The 17126-nt window shown below is 39.2% G+C and overlaps 1 protein-coding gene across 2 annotated transcripts in view; it reads left to right on the top strand.

The window, feature by feature from the left end:
* LOC114942119 (protein-L-histidine N-pros-methyltransferase) overlaps nucleotides 1-17126 on the top strand; it is a 34154-nt gene that overhangs the window by 12007 nt on the left and 5021 nt on the right. For both annotated transcript variants that reach the window (XM_085481399.1, XM_085481398.1), the window contains exon 2: nucleotides 1132-1343. In XM_085481399.1, the coding sequence (XP_085337525.1) occupies nucleotides 1132-1343 (212 nt within the window). The remainder of the gene's footprint in view (nucleotides 1-1131; nucleotides 1344-17126) is intronic.

The following is a 17126-nucleotide window of genomic DNA, read 5'->3' as shown; positions in this document are numbered from 1 at the left end:
TTACATTTTCGTATAATTTCATCGGCCGGCTCTCTCTCGCCATTAATAGCCGCCGCTCCGTACGTCCCGCGCCGCGCGCGCAAATTAGATCGATTCCTTAATGCCCCGGGGCCGCGTAATTGGTTCTTATTCTCGGAAGCTGACGGTGAAATCGGATATCTGTCGTGTAGCGCAGAGCCCGGTGGACCGACCGACCGGTCAACGTAATTGCTTTTCGGACTGTGTGGCGTTTCGCGGTTCTCTTCTCCTCGAGAACGCGGAGAGAGAGAGAGAGAGAGAAAGAGAGAATATCGTTAATGTCACGATACGCACCTTTGATAATGAAGCGAAAAATATTCAACCCTGACGCAATGCGAAAACGTATCCCGGTCGCACGGCGCCTTAATGAAATATAAGATCTCTCACGAGTTTTTATTTTCGCGCGTATTAACGTGTCGAAATTCGCCGGTGACGTATGTAATTTCCAAAAGCGAGGGAAAGAAATGAGAGGAGAAATTCCAGTAGCACACGTGGTTGCGCAAATTCTCGAAATGTCGTGCGGTTTCGAGGGGAAAAATTGATTCGACCGAAGAATATATGTATCATTAATACCGTAATACGCGGTTGTAATGAAGCGAGAAATACATTTTGGACGGGCCCACCCGGTGGGATGTTAATGGAATGTGCTGAAGCTTCGCGAATTTTATTCCCGCAAATTGATGTACTTTGTACGGCGCGATGATTTTAGTGATCGAATGATTTTCGTCCGCAAGATTGCATAAAATTCTGAGAAAATCAATTCTCATCGAGACATTATACCCGACTACCATATTTTTTCTTGAAATCTTACATTACGTAAAAATAACATATATTTACATACATAAATATGTAAAAGTACATAAAATTATAAATTCTATAGAATTTTAAAACTAAAGATTTATTCTAAAAAATAATTTTAGAAAATATTTAGCGTATAATCGGTGCAGATAAAAATTAATGGATTATTTATATTCAATATATAACATTAAAATAAAATGGAATAAATAATTTATTCGTAGTATTGAATCAACATAAGATATGAATTTGCATTAATTCATTATTGAAGCAGACAAGAGTAAGTCAAAATCAATTAGTCGGGTTTGATTTTTACAGTGGTACAGAGTGGACAAAAGCAAGATCAGAGAAGATTTGCAGGATCTTTGGGTCCCGCTTGGTACCGGTGCTAATTCCGACCAACCCGACAAAGCTGCCGAAGTTTTCCTCGTGAGATCCGCGGAGAGATCCGACTCGTTGCCTCTACAAGCTTGGCACTCGTTAGCTCGGTCGGCGTTATCCTGGTTCATCAGTCGAACGTCCATAAACGGGTAAGTGCTCATTATTTACACCGCCTCATATTGATTTTTCCGCAAGATATCTCGGACGTGCGAATCTCGTCGATTAGATTTTACTTTTTCTGCAAACTCCACATCGTCAAAGATAATTACATTTTTTGCTACATTCCGTATAGAAATATCTCTTTATCTACATATATTTCTCATGCATTTTTATCAATAATTAAATTGAGCACAAGAATTATTTTTAAACGGATGATAAGGAAATCACGCTTATTTTCCCATGTGGATAGTAATTAAATTTTATTTATAGTTGTAATATATAAGATTAATTTTTATTATATAAAATAAGATATGAAAGGAAAAATTTGGTAATTAATATTCTTCATTGTTCTTACATTTCGTACAAACTAATAAAAAGTAAAATAATTTCATGATTACACGTCTTTGAGATATGCTTAATAAGAAGTACAGTGCGTAATTTCGACGGACTCCACTCATATTCGTAACGTATCTGTCCCTTTGGACGTGACATCGGATTTATGAAGCGAAAAGTCTTCGAGTTGCGTCCGTATATGCGCTACATCTATATGCTAGGGCAAGGCCGAAAGTCCTCCTCTCGCTGAAGGCGAGATCGTTTGCGAAGTGATGAAAGGGGGCCTTCCCTTCTCGCCGGTTAATTAATAACCACGGAGATACGATCTCCGCCTATCTCGCTGTCCGCTGCGAGGCTCGACAAGCTGGTGGCAAAGGCCCTGGCATGGCTGCGGGTCGGTCAGCCTGGCGTGGTGGGCCTCGGTGTTGGAGAAAGAAGGGAGTAAGACGAAGCACATATATATGAGCGAGGGAAGGCGAGAGAGAGAGAGAAAGAAACAGCGCCGTGGTTATTGATGGCCAGCTTTGTTTGCCCCCCGAACCGTTTATTAAAATCCAGCGTGGGTGATTAACCTCGCCTCCTCAGCCGCGTCGTCCTACCGGCTACCAGGCAACACCTCCACACTGTGCCGCGTACGTTGTGCGCGTTATGCGGGCTCGATGTGTACCGAACAACCGTTTATTAAAATTTCTCTTGACAGCGGAGGCTAGCCGCGGCTACTAGGCGTGACACCTTCCCTGTCAGTTTCGTGAGTCGGATTGCTGAGCAAAAGTGCGGGAGAAGATTGACGAGAATCGTTTATGAGAAGTTATCCTTTGGCCGATAGATATATTCGAGAAAATATTAACCTAAGACTAGATTGTAATTAACAAAGATTCGATTTTTTTTTTTTTTTAAGTGTTAGGGGGGATTAAATCTGTTTGATATTTTGAAAATCCTCTTTTTCATAGCTTTAAAATTTTTCTTCCTTATCTGATTTAGCTTACATGATTTTCTGAAAAATTAATTAATTCATTGTTTTCGATGGTATCATTAACGAAATAATTAGCATATACAGTTAGCAGAAATTATAAATATATATTATATATTATATATAATCTTGAAATTAAAGAGCACATATGTGTCAAAGTTCCGTAACAAAGACATATAGAAAGACATAGTGCATATAAATAAATTACGGAAGAAATATCTGGAATCGAGACATATGGAGTATCGTGTGAAATACGCGATACGAATTTAAATCCAATCGTTGGCATCGTGCCGGAGAAATGTGAGATAATCTCTAACGTCCATAGTCGCGAGAAAAAAAATCGTTTTTATTTTGTGTTTATTGAATCGTCAGCGCGCACTATGAGACGTAAAACGATCTCACCGAATCCGATGCAATTCCGGGTTTGATGAGTTTAATCGAGCATCGTTCCCGCGGTCGGCACGTCGAGGAACTTTAGTCACGGTGGGACCAGCTGATCGAAAACTCGACAATTTTACTACTGGCAATCACACTTAGGTATTTGTCTTCGTCATCGCCGAGACGCGCGTAATTAACCCTTTCGCCACGCCATTGTGGACCCTCTCATCCTTCTCTCCCTCTCGCTCTTTAGACACGAATTGATTGGTATAATAATCACCGATATATTATATCGCAAGTCGATAATACTGGTTACACGTATATATTCGTTCAAAACGGGAGCTCATCCTCAATTTAATTATATAAATAAAATATCGATAGATGTTATTTTTAGATAGATGAAGCTATTATCCGAGTTTTAGAATTTTAATGTAAGATAATAGAACTCTGATACTTTCACAGAAAGTTAGAGAGTTTCTAATATACATTTCACACAACTATGTTAGTTACATATATCGAGATTTCTAAAAATGGAGTGTTAATTTGGAAATATAACATTGCATCTATTGCAGAGTTTCGCGTGTAATGAAATAAAAGCGTTAAAACATCGTAACAATCAACGTGTACGTATTAATGTGTGTAGCTTTATTATACTATCTACTATTAAGAAAAATAGGATAATTTTTTTATAAATATTCACCTTGAAGTCTTAATTAATGTTTCTCGGAATTATTTTCGATAATTACATTTTGATTACAAGCGCAGTATAATTTCACGAAATCAATAATTACGGCTTGGAAAAATTTCCTTGTCAGAAGTTTATAAATGGTTTTTCAATTCCACGCAGCGACAATTGACCTCGAATTACCAAATAATTATCGATAATTACATAATTACCTTAGACGTATAATTACGGTCACACGCGATTTGAAAAATGATAAAACCACCGTGGCCTCGTGACATTATCGGTACAATTTAATTCGTATTAAACAGTAATTAACAGTAATTGTTATTACACAGTTATACCATATATCGAGAGTGTAATTATGGTATATTGCTAGACTACAAAATATCGAAATGAAGATTACATCGATCTTACCATTTAACTTTGCACATCTGTTTGAAATATTCATCTCTACAACAGTACTCTTAATGTATCTAATCAAAATTATTTTCTGGATGCCAGAAATCCTCACGATATTACATTCTTTTATAAATTCAAGGAACGCTATTGTCTAACAATGCGCGCATTAAAGAAAGTAGCTGACCAATCATGAATAATGATCACGCAATTATATTGAATTCAATCAGAACTAGCGACTTTAATTGACAGACCACTTATATAGTCTCTTTTTTCTTCTCATACAGAGATATACGGATTCTATGATGATTTATATGAATACATAAAACTCTGATAAAAATAGTAATGAAAAAAATAATTCGATTGTCGTATATAAGATTAATTAAAGATATAAAATAATTAAAGTCAAAGATCTGTAATTTGTAACATAGAATTAATTCGAGATTCGAGAAATTAAAAATGTCTAGAACAACCAGTTTACTTAGTTTATTATCAAATACATTATACTTTATCTGTTCTGAGCAATCAATCGCAATCTTTTATAATCTCGCAGAGGTGTTTTCTCCTTAATAATATTCACATTAAAGCGAGATCATTATCGCGAGATTATATCACACGCTTATTAATTCATTTCGAAGAAGCAGTCTCATTTAAAATACGCAATACCTTTTATAAATACACATATATCGTTTATATATGAATAAAACATTCATCCCCGCTAAAATAATCTCACCGGTGAAAGCTAATTCAAGAGATTGATTTAAAATGCAACGATAATCTCTCGAATGAAGAAGCCGTAAAATGATAGAATCGAAAAGTATACACATTGTTTAAAAAATTCCAGCGATTCAAAAGAAATCTGCAGAACAAAGGAATCAAATCTAATACATATACAAGCGTTTTCGCTCGCGTCGTCCAATAATCCCGCGCATTAATGATGCGCGGGATAACCAGTCGTGAATAATCATCGTGCAATTATATCGAACGCGTAATTACGCGGACCGAAAGAGGCTCATCGGACACGGAACGGGGAAATCATCGACGGAGTCACCTGGGTGACGTTCACGTGACGTTGCAACGCTGTCCTGCTGAGAATATTAATTACGTCCTCTCCCCTCCTTCCCCAACCCCATCCCTTCTGATCCCCTGCGCCCCCGGTAGCTCTCGGGTTCGAGGTCCTCGCACGCTCGTCTCACAAATTAATCATAATTAGCGGCGAGATGTCCTCCATCAAAGCGCTAGTCGTCTCTCTCTCTCTCTCGAGGAGACGAGAGAGAGAGAGAGAAAGAGAGATGAAGAAAGAAAGGTGATACGCCGCGAGAAGAGGATACGCGCGAAATATCAGGGTGAGAGAGAGAGAGAAGGAAGAAAATTAGCCACTCGAAGCGTGCATCCGCCCTGGCGAGAGAGAACGCCAGGCTACCTTTTCGAATCCGCGTCGTGCCCGTCCATTTTGATTTTATTTTCGCGCAAATTGCGCGCAATTTTCGCCGGATTGGCGAACCCGCGCAGGTGTGTCTGCACACGTATAGAATCCCGGCAAGGGTCTCTTTCGCCTTCTTTTTATCTCGCGGGGGATATGGGGCTCCCCATTTGACCGATGTTAATTAACATTGATCGGCACGGCGGAATGGGTTATTACTGTTAATTGTCGCTCCCAGAAATCTTCCCCGAGCAAGTAGAGCCATGTAGGACGAAGAGAGGAGGTTTCTCCCCGTTTCTCCGATTGTATCTCGCATGCAAATTTGGTTGTATATATATACCGCGGGACGCGTGAGATTACGCGCGTAATTACCTGTTCGGCGATCTTGTTCTAACATTATCATTCCGATATCGAGAGAACGTACGTATAGAACATTGCGATGCATTGCGAATTTACGCTTTCCGATCGTCTAATAAGGGAGAGCCGACCCGATATGTAATTTCGCAACCCCGTTGTTTCTCGCACAATTGATTTACTATCGATTCCCGTCAGATTCATTGCGGAATAATGCGCCAAATTTAACTAGCCACGCGCGGGGAAAAAATTATAAAAAATGTGTAATACATAAAAAAGACATTTTTTTCACGAAAAATAAGAATAATTAGACAACTGTTTCAAATGTTACTTTATAATAATTTGATTGTTTTGTATTATCATAATGCTGAGCGCTATCATTTGCAATTATAAAATAAACAGGGTTAAAGGTACTATAGCACCATTCACAATTGAACTAGTAAGTGATAAGAGACATCCTGCGGTATCAATTCCACGCGTAATCCTGATACGAAGAGAATAATAAAATCGAGATTCAGCGGAACGGACAGATTGATAGCGCGAGCGCCAGTCAAAGGGTTAATCATTCGGTAGCCGATTCATGCGGAGAAAATGAAGAGGAGAAAATGATGTGCTGAGGTTCTAGCGTAGTTAGGCCGACGAGAAGAGCGGGATTATCAAGCATCGCGGTCAGAGACGGAATCCAGTAGCTAGTTTTTGTCTTAGGGGCCTCAACCTGTATGGGACCGACGAGAATCACCGGTGGTAGGGCAAACGTGAGTGAAGGAAAGGGGTATTTAGTTCCGCGCGCCACCTGTTACCTCCCCTCTATTCGAATCTGACTTCTAAAGGGTGATCAGACCTCCGGCTTCTTTTCTCACGTACAGATGATCTGATTCGCTCAGCGAGAGCTTGGAGAGTCGTTCGAGATTAAGATAAACTATCTGTATCAACGATAATTATATATCGATTTTAGCTATATTTTTAATTAGGTGTTTCTCTTAATATTGCAGATTAAATTATTATATATTAATATATTACTCTTAATTTACATTGACAAAGGGAAACAAGAAAAATATATATAATATGTATATGTATATGGACACACGTAATTATGCAAAATAAAATATCAAAAGAATTTTGATACCAAATTAATACCTTGTTAGAAATTTAAATATTCAAAATCATAAAATGATAATGCGAGAAATTAATTCATATATTAATATAAGAAAATTATGCTTCAAATAATTCTGTGATAAGAGAATTTTTAAAAATACTGCGATGGGATATGAAAAAAATAATATTTTGCTTTACACGTACATACATATATTATTCCTTTCTATGGTTTGCATTTAATGCATAATATTATATTTGAAAGTCAGAATAATTAGTAATACTGCATTTTTGCAGATGAGCATTGTTTATTCTCGTATATATCTGAATTTATTGAATATGATGTGTCAAGTTAAAGTGTTTATTCCCTATATTCGATACATTTTTCTCACGTAACAATTCGTATCTGTCACGTATGTTCATGTCTGTCGCTATACGCCAAATATGAGACAAATGAGCGAACACGTATGGCGTATTCGAGCGCCACGAGGTAAATTTGATTTTAATGAGCGAAAAGAAGCCACGAAGTAATAATAATGCGCGGGCCGAACTTCCTCTTTTTTATTTATTTTTTTTTTCTAATTTGCTGACGGTCGAGACGGTAATTTTCCGGAAACAAACCATCGTCGCGCTTGTACACACGTGTTACCAGGAAGAAATTATCAGGGGAAGACGACAGTAAGAGCAAAATGTGTTACATTCCGCTTCGTAATTTATTAGATGATGCGTAACGCGCAATATGCACTTTTTCCGGATGCATCGACCTCGTCGTCGGTCATAAAAATCATGTTGCGGCCAGGCGTTGAAAGAAAAATAAGCGATAGAAATGCGGTTTCGCGAGATCGAAACTTTATCTTTAACAATCTTATAATTATCCTATGTGATTTATTTGGAAAAAGAGTTGTAGATCTATATTTTGAAAAACATTAAAAATAAGTCGTATCAAATATAGTAAATTTTATATCAAGAAGACATTCAGAACTAGCTGTTACTATGTTTTTCTTAAATTAACTTTTACTAATATGATGCAAGAATTTGATCTTAATACATCGCGTAGCAATTACACTATCCAGCAATTTTCTGAAATTTCTCATGACGTTACTTACATCGTCAGCAATTTCCTGTACACTCGGGATTACCGTTTCCGTGATCGACCACTTTCGAGCTACCTGCGAGCCACCCCCGATCCACCCGTTTTTTTTTTCTCTTTCGCTTTTCCTTTCTTTCTGCGGGCAGCATCCTACGATTGGTCCGCCAAGGCGCGACGGCGCCGGTCCAATTGGTCAGTAATTATCATTAACGCGTTTGCGCGAGGGGTGGCTTTTCCTCCGATTGGCAACCCTCTCCCGCGTGTAATTAACGACGGGGCGCAGGCGCGAGTTCTCGCGCATTGCACCGAGCGGAAAAGCAGTATCGGCGCCGCCTCGTTCACCCTCTCGGAAAATCGACTCGGCCCGACGATCCCGCTCTGTCTCTCTCGCTCGGTTATGACCAGTAATTACGAGGCGAAGGGGTGGCTGGCGCGCCCGAGGGATTATTTGAGAACCGCGCGACGAGATGCGGCAGCGCGCCGGCGCGCGTTTGCGCTCTGTTAATTACTCATTAACCCTTTCCGGAGGAGCGGCATGCGCCAGGAAGGGGGCGGATTCGCGTCCTTCTGTAACTGCGAAAGGGGTGTTTCCTGCGCGTGACTTTTGTTCCAGTCTGCCATTTTCTTCCCAAGATAATTAGAGATTTGCTTAATTTAATATATGAAGAGATATTTCAAGAAGAGATTAAAGTTATTTTTCTCTATTGCAAATCACGACGAAGTCTGACATTCTATATATCGACTTTTTGAAATTATATTTATATCTATATTTTTTTATAACATATATATATATATACAATTAATATTACGTATTAATTATGAATTAACTTGTCCTCTCTACGATATTTGTTTTATTTCCAATTTAATTCTAAATGATGATAATACATAATAATTTAAATAATTAAAAGTTATTGTAAATTTTTAATTCTAATTATTTACAAACGACAAAAAATGATGCAATATGTGTTATTATAGAATGCCAGACAACAGATTATACAGCATGCTTGATATCGAAACTATTACGCGCAGCAGTCGTGCGATATTGATTTAACTCAACATTGTCTTCGTAGAACTACGTATAAATGCGATACAAACGCGAAATTGCTACATCAGACAAGTCAATTAACATCCAATATTGAAGCCACTTTATTGTTTGCGTATACTAGAACAAGGGAGAATATGTTTGGACATAAATTATTATATCGAAAAATGATATAATAACGTGAATATAAATGTTATAAAAAATAATATCTCTTCTTCTCTTTTTTTAATTAATTATATTAATAAAAGTAATTTTACACATATCGTTAAGAAGTAGAAAGCAATCTTTTTCTGACAAAAAATAAAGATATTTATTTTATTTATTTAAATTGCCTTGCGTGAATAAAATTATGAGAAAAATAGAACAGGCTGATATTTCTAATAAATTTGAGAGAAAAAGTGGAGGGAAAGTATTTCTCTTAAAACACCAGATATTATTTTTATTGCAACATATGTAATATTTTGAAAAAATGAAATTGCACAACATTTCTTTCACGATAACAGGCATTCTATAGATTCACAAAGATACAATAGAATATGACAACGAAGTTGAAGTGAGGGAGCTTTTCGTGCAACAATAACAAGCCTCGTTACTTACGTATTAATCCATTCTTTCCGGGAAACGCCAGGCAAACGTGATGAAAAAGCAGCGCATTTCTTCAAGAAGGAGTCTTTTTAAAATTCACCCTTTATCTTTGCAACGCACGCGATGCGCGTAATAATACAGCATTGTTGCTTTACTCTATTTTTTTTTCTTTTTTTCTGTGCGGTTTACTATCAATCATATAGCCTTACATAAACTCGCATTACAGTAATGTTTCACAAATTCATGGCATGCAAATGTAACGTACAATAGAAAAAAAGGGCGAAATCGTTACAGACTAGAGTACAGACAGTATACTATTGCAAAATAATTATAATCAGTAATACAGCACACACATCCTACAATTTTAATAATGTTAAAGATATAATCTAGCTGCACACATTCTGACATATTCATCCTAAAATGATAATAATATTGAAATTAATTAAGAAGTATACCGAAATGAATTATAAATAATATATATAGGATTATAATTCCACGATGATACAACATCTTGCATTCTATATTAAAACTATATTATTTCAACAATGACACCATGTCAAAAAAGGCTGTTGTCAAAGTCCAACGAAATGTTTCGGCTATAATTTTCCATCGAATGTTTGGAAACGTATTTCCCAATCATTTTTATTCTATGCGTGACTAATGAGGATGAGCGGCCCAAGTGCATACATGCAAGCGCACGGAGTCCGCCGAGTTTGTCGGTGCATAATGCACACTCTGCTGCTGCATCCGAGTTGCCGCCGCTCGCGTGTACATTGCACATACATATGCTCCCGAAAAACGAGCGCGCGGCCAAGGAGGAAGGATATGTCCCTGTCTGCTACGTGCGCTGCTAAATATGTCCGGTTAAATAATAAATCCCCTGATTCATACCCGTGCCAGCGCGTCGCGTCGTCTCGGCTGTCGTGGATAAGGATTACTGCCCCGAAACGAAATCAAGTTTCAATTCTTTAGTCGCGGCGCGTGCTAATTAGCATGTTTCTGAAATTGTTCCGACGAAATCGCATATTTTCTAAATTAAATTTTTCTAATTAAGAAAATCTTTTTTAATTAATAACAATTTATTTCACATTTCTTATGCACGAGATCACGAAGGTCACGTTTGCATTTTCTAATTAATAATGAAGATGCTGATTTTTCTCGGTAATATTACAACTTTATATAAGCAGCCGCGATTTCTTTGAACGGAGATTATTTGTCTCTCTCTCTCTCTTTCTTTTTTTACGACATGCCAACAGTACGCACGACGCTCGTACGCGAATCACGATGTTTAAGGCGTCTAAAATTCAGAAATGTCCCCGTCAAGAGAGGGATTTGCCGTAGCCAGTGCCGGGAAGGAGAGAAACGAGTTATAAAAGTGTATATTTCCCTGGCGAATAGTGCGCGCCTCGTCCTCTTCGACTTCCCGTCCGCTTGAAAAATCCGATGGCGTCGCGCGACTTCAGCCGAAATTAACGACCGCCTTCGCTGTCACGTTACAGGAATAAAGTGACTTGATATTTTTCAGTCATGTTGCGTTTTTTTTTTTTTTGCAAAACACGAAAATTACGGAAAAGATTGACCCAGGTCGATGAATTTTCCGCGTTATCGCATATCGTGTACATATGTTTCAATTTGACAACCAAATGTCATTTGACGCGGTTGTCGCATTTATATCGTTAAACAATGATAAGTAACTAAAGACGCGCTGGAAGAAAAATAGGAATAAGGATAATAAAGAAGATAAAAAAAGTGTTTTAGAAAACACACCTCCTTCACAAAATTAACGAGACGGAGCAGGGTGTCTCGTAAGGTCAGATGGAGGCAGAGCAAAGAGGGTTGCGTCTGCTCGGGGTTGAATCTCGATATGTGACGTGTGATCTGTGTGCGGATACACGCACATCTCTCGTCCCTATATGGATCTCTAGTCCCTACACATACGAATATGCGTAGACTCCTTTCTTAGTCGATAGGAATTCACAGAGTCGTCCACTGTACAACGGAAAGGGGTAAAACGAGCGGGCGAGTATATAAGAGCCCAGGGGTGGGGAATGAGAGAAGAGCAAGAAATAGGAGGAAGGAAAAGAGGAGAAGGCAATCGTAGAGAGAGTACATAGAGAAGAAGGAAGAGAGCGGAGACTCGCATAACGATCCCGTTTAAGAATCACTCCCTTCCCCTTTTCGTCTCGTCTCTCACCCTCCCTTTTCACCCTTCTCCCGTTTGTAACCGGGCGAGATAGAACGGGCGGCCGTTCCCGACACCCACTTTGTTCACCGACATTTTCCCTCCTCCCTCTCTCTCTCTCTCTCTCTTTCTCCGCAACCTCCCCAATCTCCGCCAACCCCCTGTCGAAGGACAGCATTTGCAAAACTCCGGCGTGTATAATAATTATTATTGTCCACAGTGCCTCTCACCCCACCTTCTCTCACCCATTCCGTCCCCCTTTCGACGGTCGCGATGGCGTGGTCTCCCCTCCAACTGCTGTGGACAGGGTGGTCCATGGTCCACGCCTACCCAGCATCCCCAGCTTCGAGTGACGTTCGCTCAACTTCCCCTCCGCGCGCGCTTTCTCTCTCTCAATCCCTGACACCCACCCCCTTAGATCTTGCGAACTCGTTCCCGCGTTCTATGTGCTCCGTCAACGAAGAAAGACCGACAGAAGCGGAAAGAGGAGAGAGAGAGAGAGAGAAGATAGCTAACGAGAAGCCGTGCCGGTACAGGGAATGCTAAATACACCTCGGTCCCCTCTACCACCCCTCGGGCTCTCTCCCCTTCCTCGTCGATTCTCCGATCGGTCCATGTCTTCTTCTCTCTCTGGTACCGTGACATCCCCACCCCCGCCGTGGTCCCCACAAAATAAATTCACCCCCTCCGTGGCTTTCCTTTCCCTCGTCGAGTCGAGTCGAAGGTGGCCGATGTTCGCCGAAGTCTTCACTTACATTGTCACTACGAGAGCGCACACGTCGTGCAAAGCATGTCGTTCTTGTTAGCTTCAGCCTGTGTGGGTGCCACAGGCATGTACAGGGTGCAGACAACTGTAGACGCGCGCCTCTGTGTATACGCGTCCTGCCATCTCCTGTAGATGTGGGTTTGTGTATGTTGCGTGTGGGGCTAACGTCGTCGATTGTATAATCGCGACGAGAGGAACAGAGAGAGAGAGAGAGAGAGAAAGGCACATGGGGAAAATGGGGTGCAATGATATCGGAGCGAAGCATCCTCGGCTCCTTTCGCGCGCGCGCGCGCTTCCCTTTTGCGTCCTTTCACCTAGACGTATTTTTGTTCATCACACATCGTCGGCCAACTGTCCCGTACGTTGCCCTTTTGCCTTTGCACCGGCTCGTTTACGTTATTTAGAGTTGAACTTCAAATGTCCATCTGGCGCACCCTCACATATTGTTTCATTTCCAATTGATCAATAATACTTGTCTTAAAATCGAAGGAACATCATCGCGCAGATCATCGACGGAAATGTTATTTTATATTCTTAAGAATGCAAGAATTATTTATTTATTTTTATTTTTTTTTTTTTTAATATAAAAGCTATAATTTCAGCTTATTCAGAGTTAAACTTCAAATGTCCATCTCGCGCACCCTCACATATTGTTTTATTTCCAATTGATCAATAATACTTGTCTTAAAATCGAAGGAACATCATCGCGCAGATCATCGACGAAAATGTTATTTTTTTAATATAAAAGCTATAATTTCAGCTTATTTAGAGTTAAACTTCAAATATCCATCTAGCATCCTCACATATTGTTTCATTTCAACCGAATCAATTTATCAATACTTGTATTTTAAAATCGAAGGAACATCATCGCAGATCATCGACGAAAATGTTATTTTATATTCTTAAGAATGCAAGAATTATTTATTTATTTTTATTTTTTAGTATAAAAACTATGTAGTTTCAGCTTATTTAGACCTTTTTGTGAAGGAATTTTTAAACTTCTTGCATTCGGCAATGGCCAATGATCTTTGAAATTTTACTGGTTTTGCTGGTTCTTTTGCTTTCTCCGATTCGAAATACATTTTTCACGCTGGCGGACATTGATTGAGTGCATCTAAGGAAAGTAATATCGTGAAAATTTACCGGCTCCAAGTTTTGTTCGGCATAAGATATAGTGGAAATGAGCTACTCTTCTTTTTCCTCCGACAACGTTCCACCCTCAAATTCATAATTATATCCAGTCTTCAACTATCAAAAAAAGAAAATTATTACTCGAATAATTTATAATAAAGATGCAATTATTAACTATTAAAAAAAGTATTACACAAAAAATGCAATATATATTTACATATCAATTATCTCGTCAATTAAGAAATCGATATCTTTTTAAATAATTGATATTAAATTTTGTTCGTACATCGGCTGCATGAAATATCGCAATAACAATATCGGTAAACAATGAAATCTGATGTCGCATTAAATGATAACGCAAATGTACTTAACGATCTCGAAAAGCAATCTCGTCCGATGATACAGAAGGAATTTGAACGTATCGGAGAAACTGACGAGAGAATTGACATCGAGGAAATAAAAAGGGAAGCGCGAAGAGAGAAAGGTCAGGACGTAGCTCCGTTCAGAACGACGACAAACGAAGGTAAAGATGACTGGCCAGATTTCTTAAGTGTTGCCCCAATCAGATCCCATGTCACTCGGTTCATTAATCCATTCAGGACGAACTCTGAAAAGTTCCGTCCCGCGCCATATTACAGAATTACATTTCGTTCGCGCACTTAATGATGTGAATACGTAATGGTCGTTCGAAGTCGCGCGTACTCTCGAGCGTGACGAGATTCAATCGAGTTATCATCTCGTGCTATATGTATATATTATACATATCTCTTATAACCCTTTAAGGTGTACAATCCTAACGCGCGATGTCCTTAACGCGCAATCTTTTCACATGATTTTCGATCCAATCAATGCAAAAAAAGAATATTACACATGTATATTTTTTTTAATTATGTATGTGTATATATATATATATATATATATATATTAAATTTTTTATGTATATATAATTTAATACTCTTGGAGTTCTCTGTACACGGGGAGAATTTTCTTTTAAAATTTACCCTGAAAATCATGGTAATCTTGGGAATATGATATTGGAAGAATTTTATTAGAGTTTCTTTGATCATAATATTTACCACAATAAAAATATTAATATAAACATAGTAAAATTAATCAAACATATTTTATATACAGAGAATTCTTATAAAATTCTTCCAATACCGTATTGTCCCATGATAGCATGATTTTCAGGGTAAATATTAAGAGAAAATTCTTACTGCGTAATATTTTATAGTTTTTAATATACCAAAAATGTCAATTTATGATGAGAATACAAAGTAATAGACATATCTCATGTGTAATTATTTCATAATTGATTGACAATTGAAAAAAAAAAATTAGATATGGCGATTTTTCTTGGAGGGATCGTATCTCAGAGCATGCATACAAGATTTATTTTAGAATTTATCTTTCCCTTAACGCAAGGTCAATGATGAATCAAATAACAGTAAATCATCTGATATTTGACATCCTCTTCGATTACGTCCTAAGTGCATCGCGCGTCCGCGAATCGATATCGCTCGCGCGTGGCGATTATGCTCGCGCGTAATAATCCGGGGAGGATATATTCGCGCGCGAAGGAAGAAAATCGCGTCGAGCCAAGAAGAAGAAGAAGAAGAAGAAGAAGAAAGGGCCAACCATGGTGCCGATCTCGCCGGATCTCTCGCTCGACCGAGGATTTGCAAACAATGGCGCCTTAGCGCGCGGCGCGTTCTTTCGATGGCGGCTCGATACGTATCGCATTTACATATTATTGCTATTATTAGGTAAACGATCCTCCGCCGAGCGCCTCTTTAACACTACTCGTTCGCTCTCCGGGCTATTTTACGATCGTGAGGCCTCCGCTCGCGATGTGGTATGGAGCATCCCCCTTCCTCGGATAAAAGCCCAAGCTTTAAGCTCCGACAGTGTGTGCTCCGTCCGGCGACAAAAATTGAAGCACCACCCGGGCCGAGAAAGAGAGAGAGAGAGAGAGAGTGGGTGGCTGGAATTGTAAATAATCGTCCTGCGGGGAGATCCTTATCGACCTTACACAGCGCTATCCTGTCCTCGCCCCCGGCGAGCAGACTATCAGGGTCCACGGCATCTACTCCTAAATCGATTTTGAATTGTCATCTCTGAACTGTGTATATGTAGATAAGTTTCGTGTTAGGACTATTAACGTTACGAAATGTTCGAACTTAATTTTGGAAAGCGCGCGAGATAAGCTTCTTCTAATTTATGATTGATCTTATAATTTTCCTCGAACGCGTATCGATTAATTGATAACATTTCAAATATGTTGGAAATGTTCAATTGAAATTAATATCTATATATACTAATTATGGATATTTATACTTGACGTGTCCGTGTTTTGAAGATATATAAGAAATGTTCTCTCGAAAGTTGATTCTGATCCTTTTTGGAGCAACGATTAAATAATAATTTTGCGTATTATCTCTTGTCTATATACAATTACACAAAAATATACATATGAATTTTATGTTTTTAAATTATTCAATATTTTCTAAAATTATTCTTGTTACGTCAAATCTAAGTATCCCTAACAAACAAATAAGAATTGTAATTTTTTTATTTACAATTAAAAAAAATGTACGCCAAGTTCAACATCTTTTACAACTTTCTGATGATTGTGATCGAGCTTGGTCACTCCGTATCTCGGGATATATGTACAATTGCTCCGCGTGTCTCGACACTCCTCTCTTCAGGATCGGCGTGATCACGTAGCTAGACCGCATGACGCCGGGCCCGAATTAAAGCTGCGCTTTTACGGTCCGGGATTCTCCCCATCGCCCTCCGAGTTCGAACGAGGCAAAAAGAAGAAGGTGGTTTGATAAAACAAAACGGAGAGATGGAGCTTGAAAGAGAAGGAGAGCAAGTTCGAGAGGAGGAAGTTCGAAATCGCGGCGAAGAGGAGAAGACATGGTGGAAGGATCGAGGGTGCGAGACGGAGAGGAGAGTATGCATACGCATACAATGGAGCACCAGAAGAGGAGACTGGGAGGAGAGCAAAAGCGGCGAATTAATTGTCGCTCGCGCCGCCGACGAAACCGCTGCGATCTGCTGGGTCTGATTTGTGGACCGCGCATATATATCACCGTGGGCCACACGCGCGCGTATGCGTGCATGCGTCTTTCTCTCCTTTTTTTTTTTTTCGTCTCTGTCTCTCTCCTTCGCTCTTTTCCACTCGGAATTCGCGACGGAGGCTGCGAGGACGATGTGACTGTACTGAGATTGCTGCTAGTGGCTGACAATGGGAACAAGCCCAGAAAAGGAGAGAGTACGTAGAAGAAAGAAGACAGGGAGAGAAAGATGGAAGATAAAGAGGGAAGAGGAGAGAGAGAGA

Source organism: Nylanderia fulva, unplaced genomic scaffold (genome assembly GCF_048542155.1).
Source record: "Nylanderia fulva isolate GAGA-0341 unplaced genomic scaffold, ASM4854215v1 Scaffold1, whole genome shotgun sequence".
Taxonomy (NCBI): Eukaryota; Metazoa; Arthropoda; class Insecta; order Hymenoptera; family Formicidae; genus Nylanderia; species Nylanderia fulva.
Note: the sequence above shows the minus strand (reverse complement) of the source record. Positions and strands in the feature narration are given on the sequence as shown.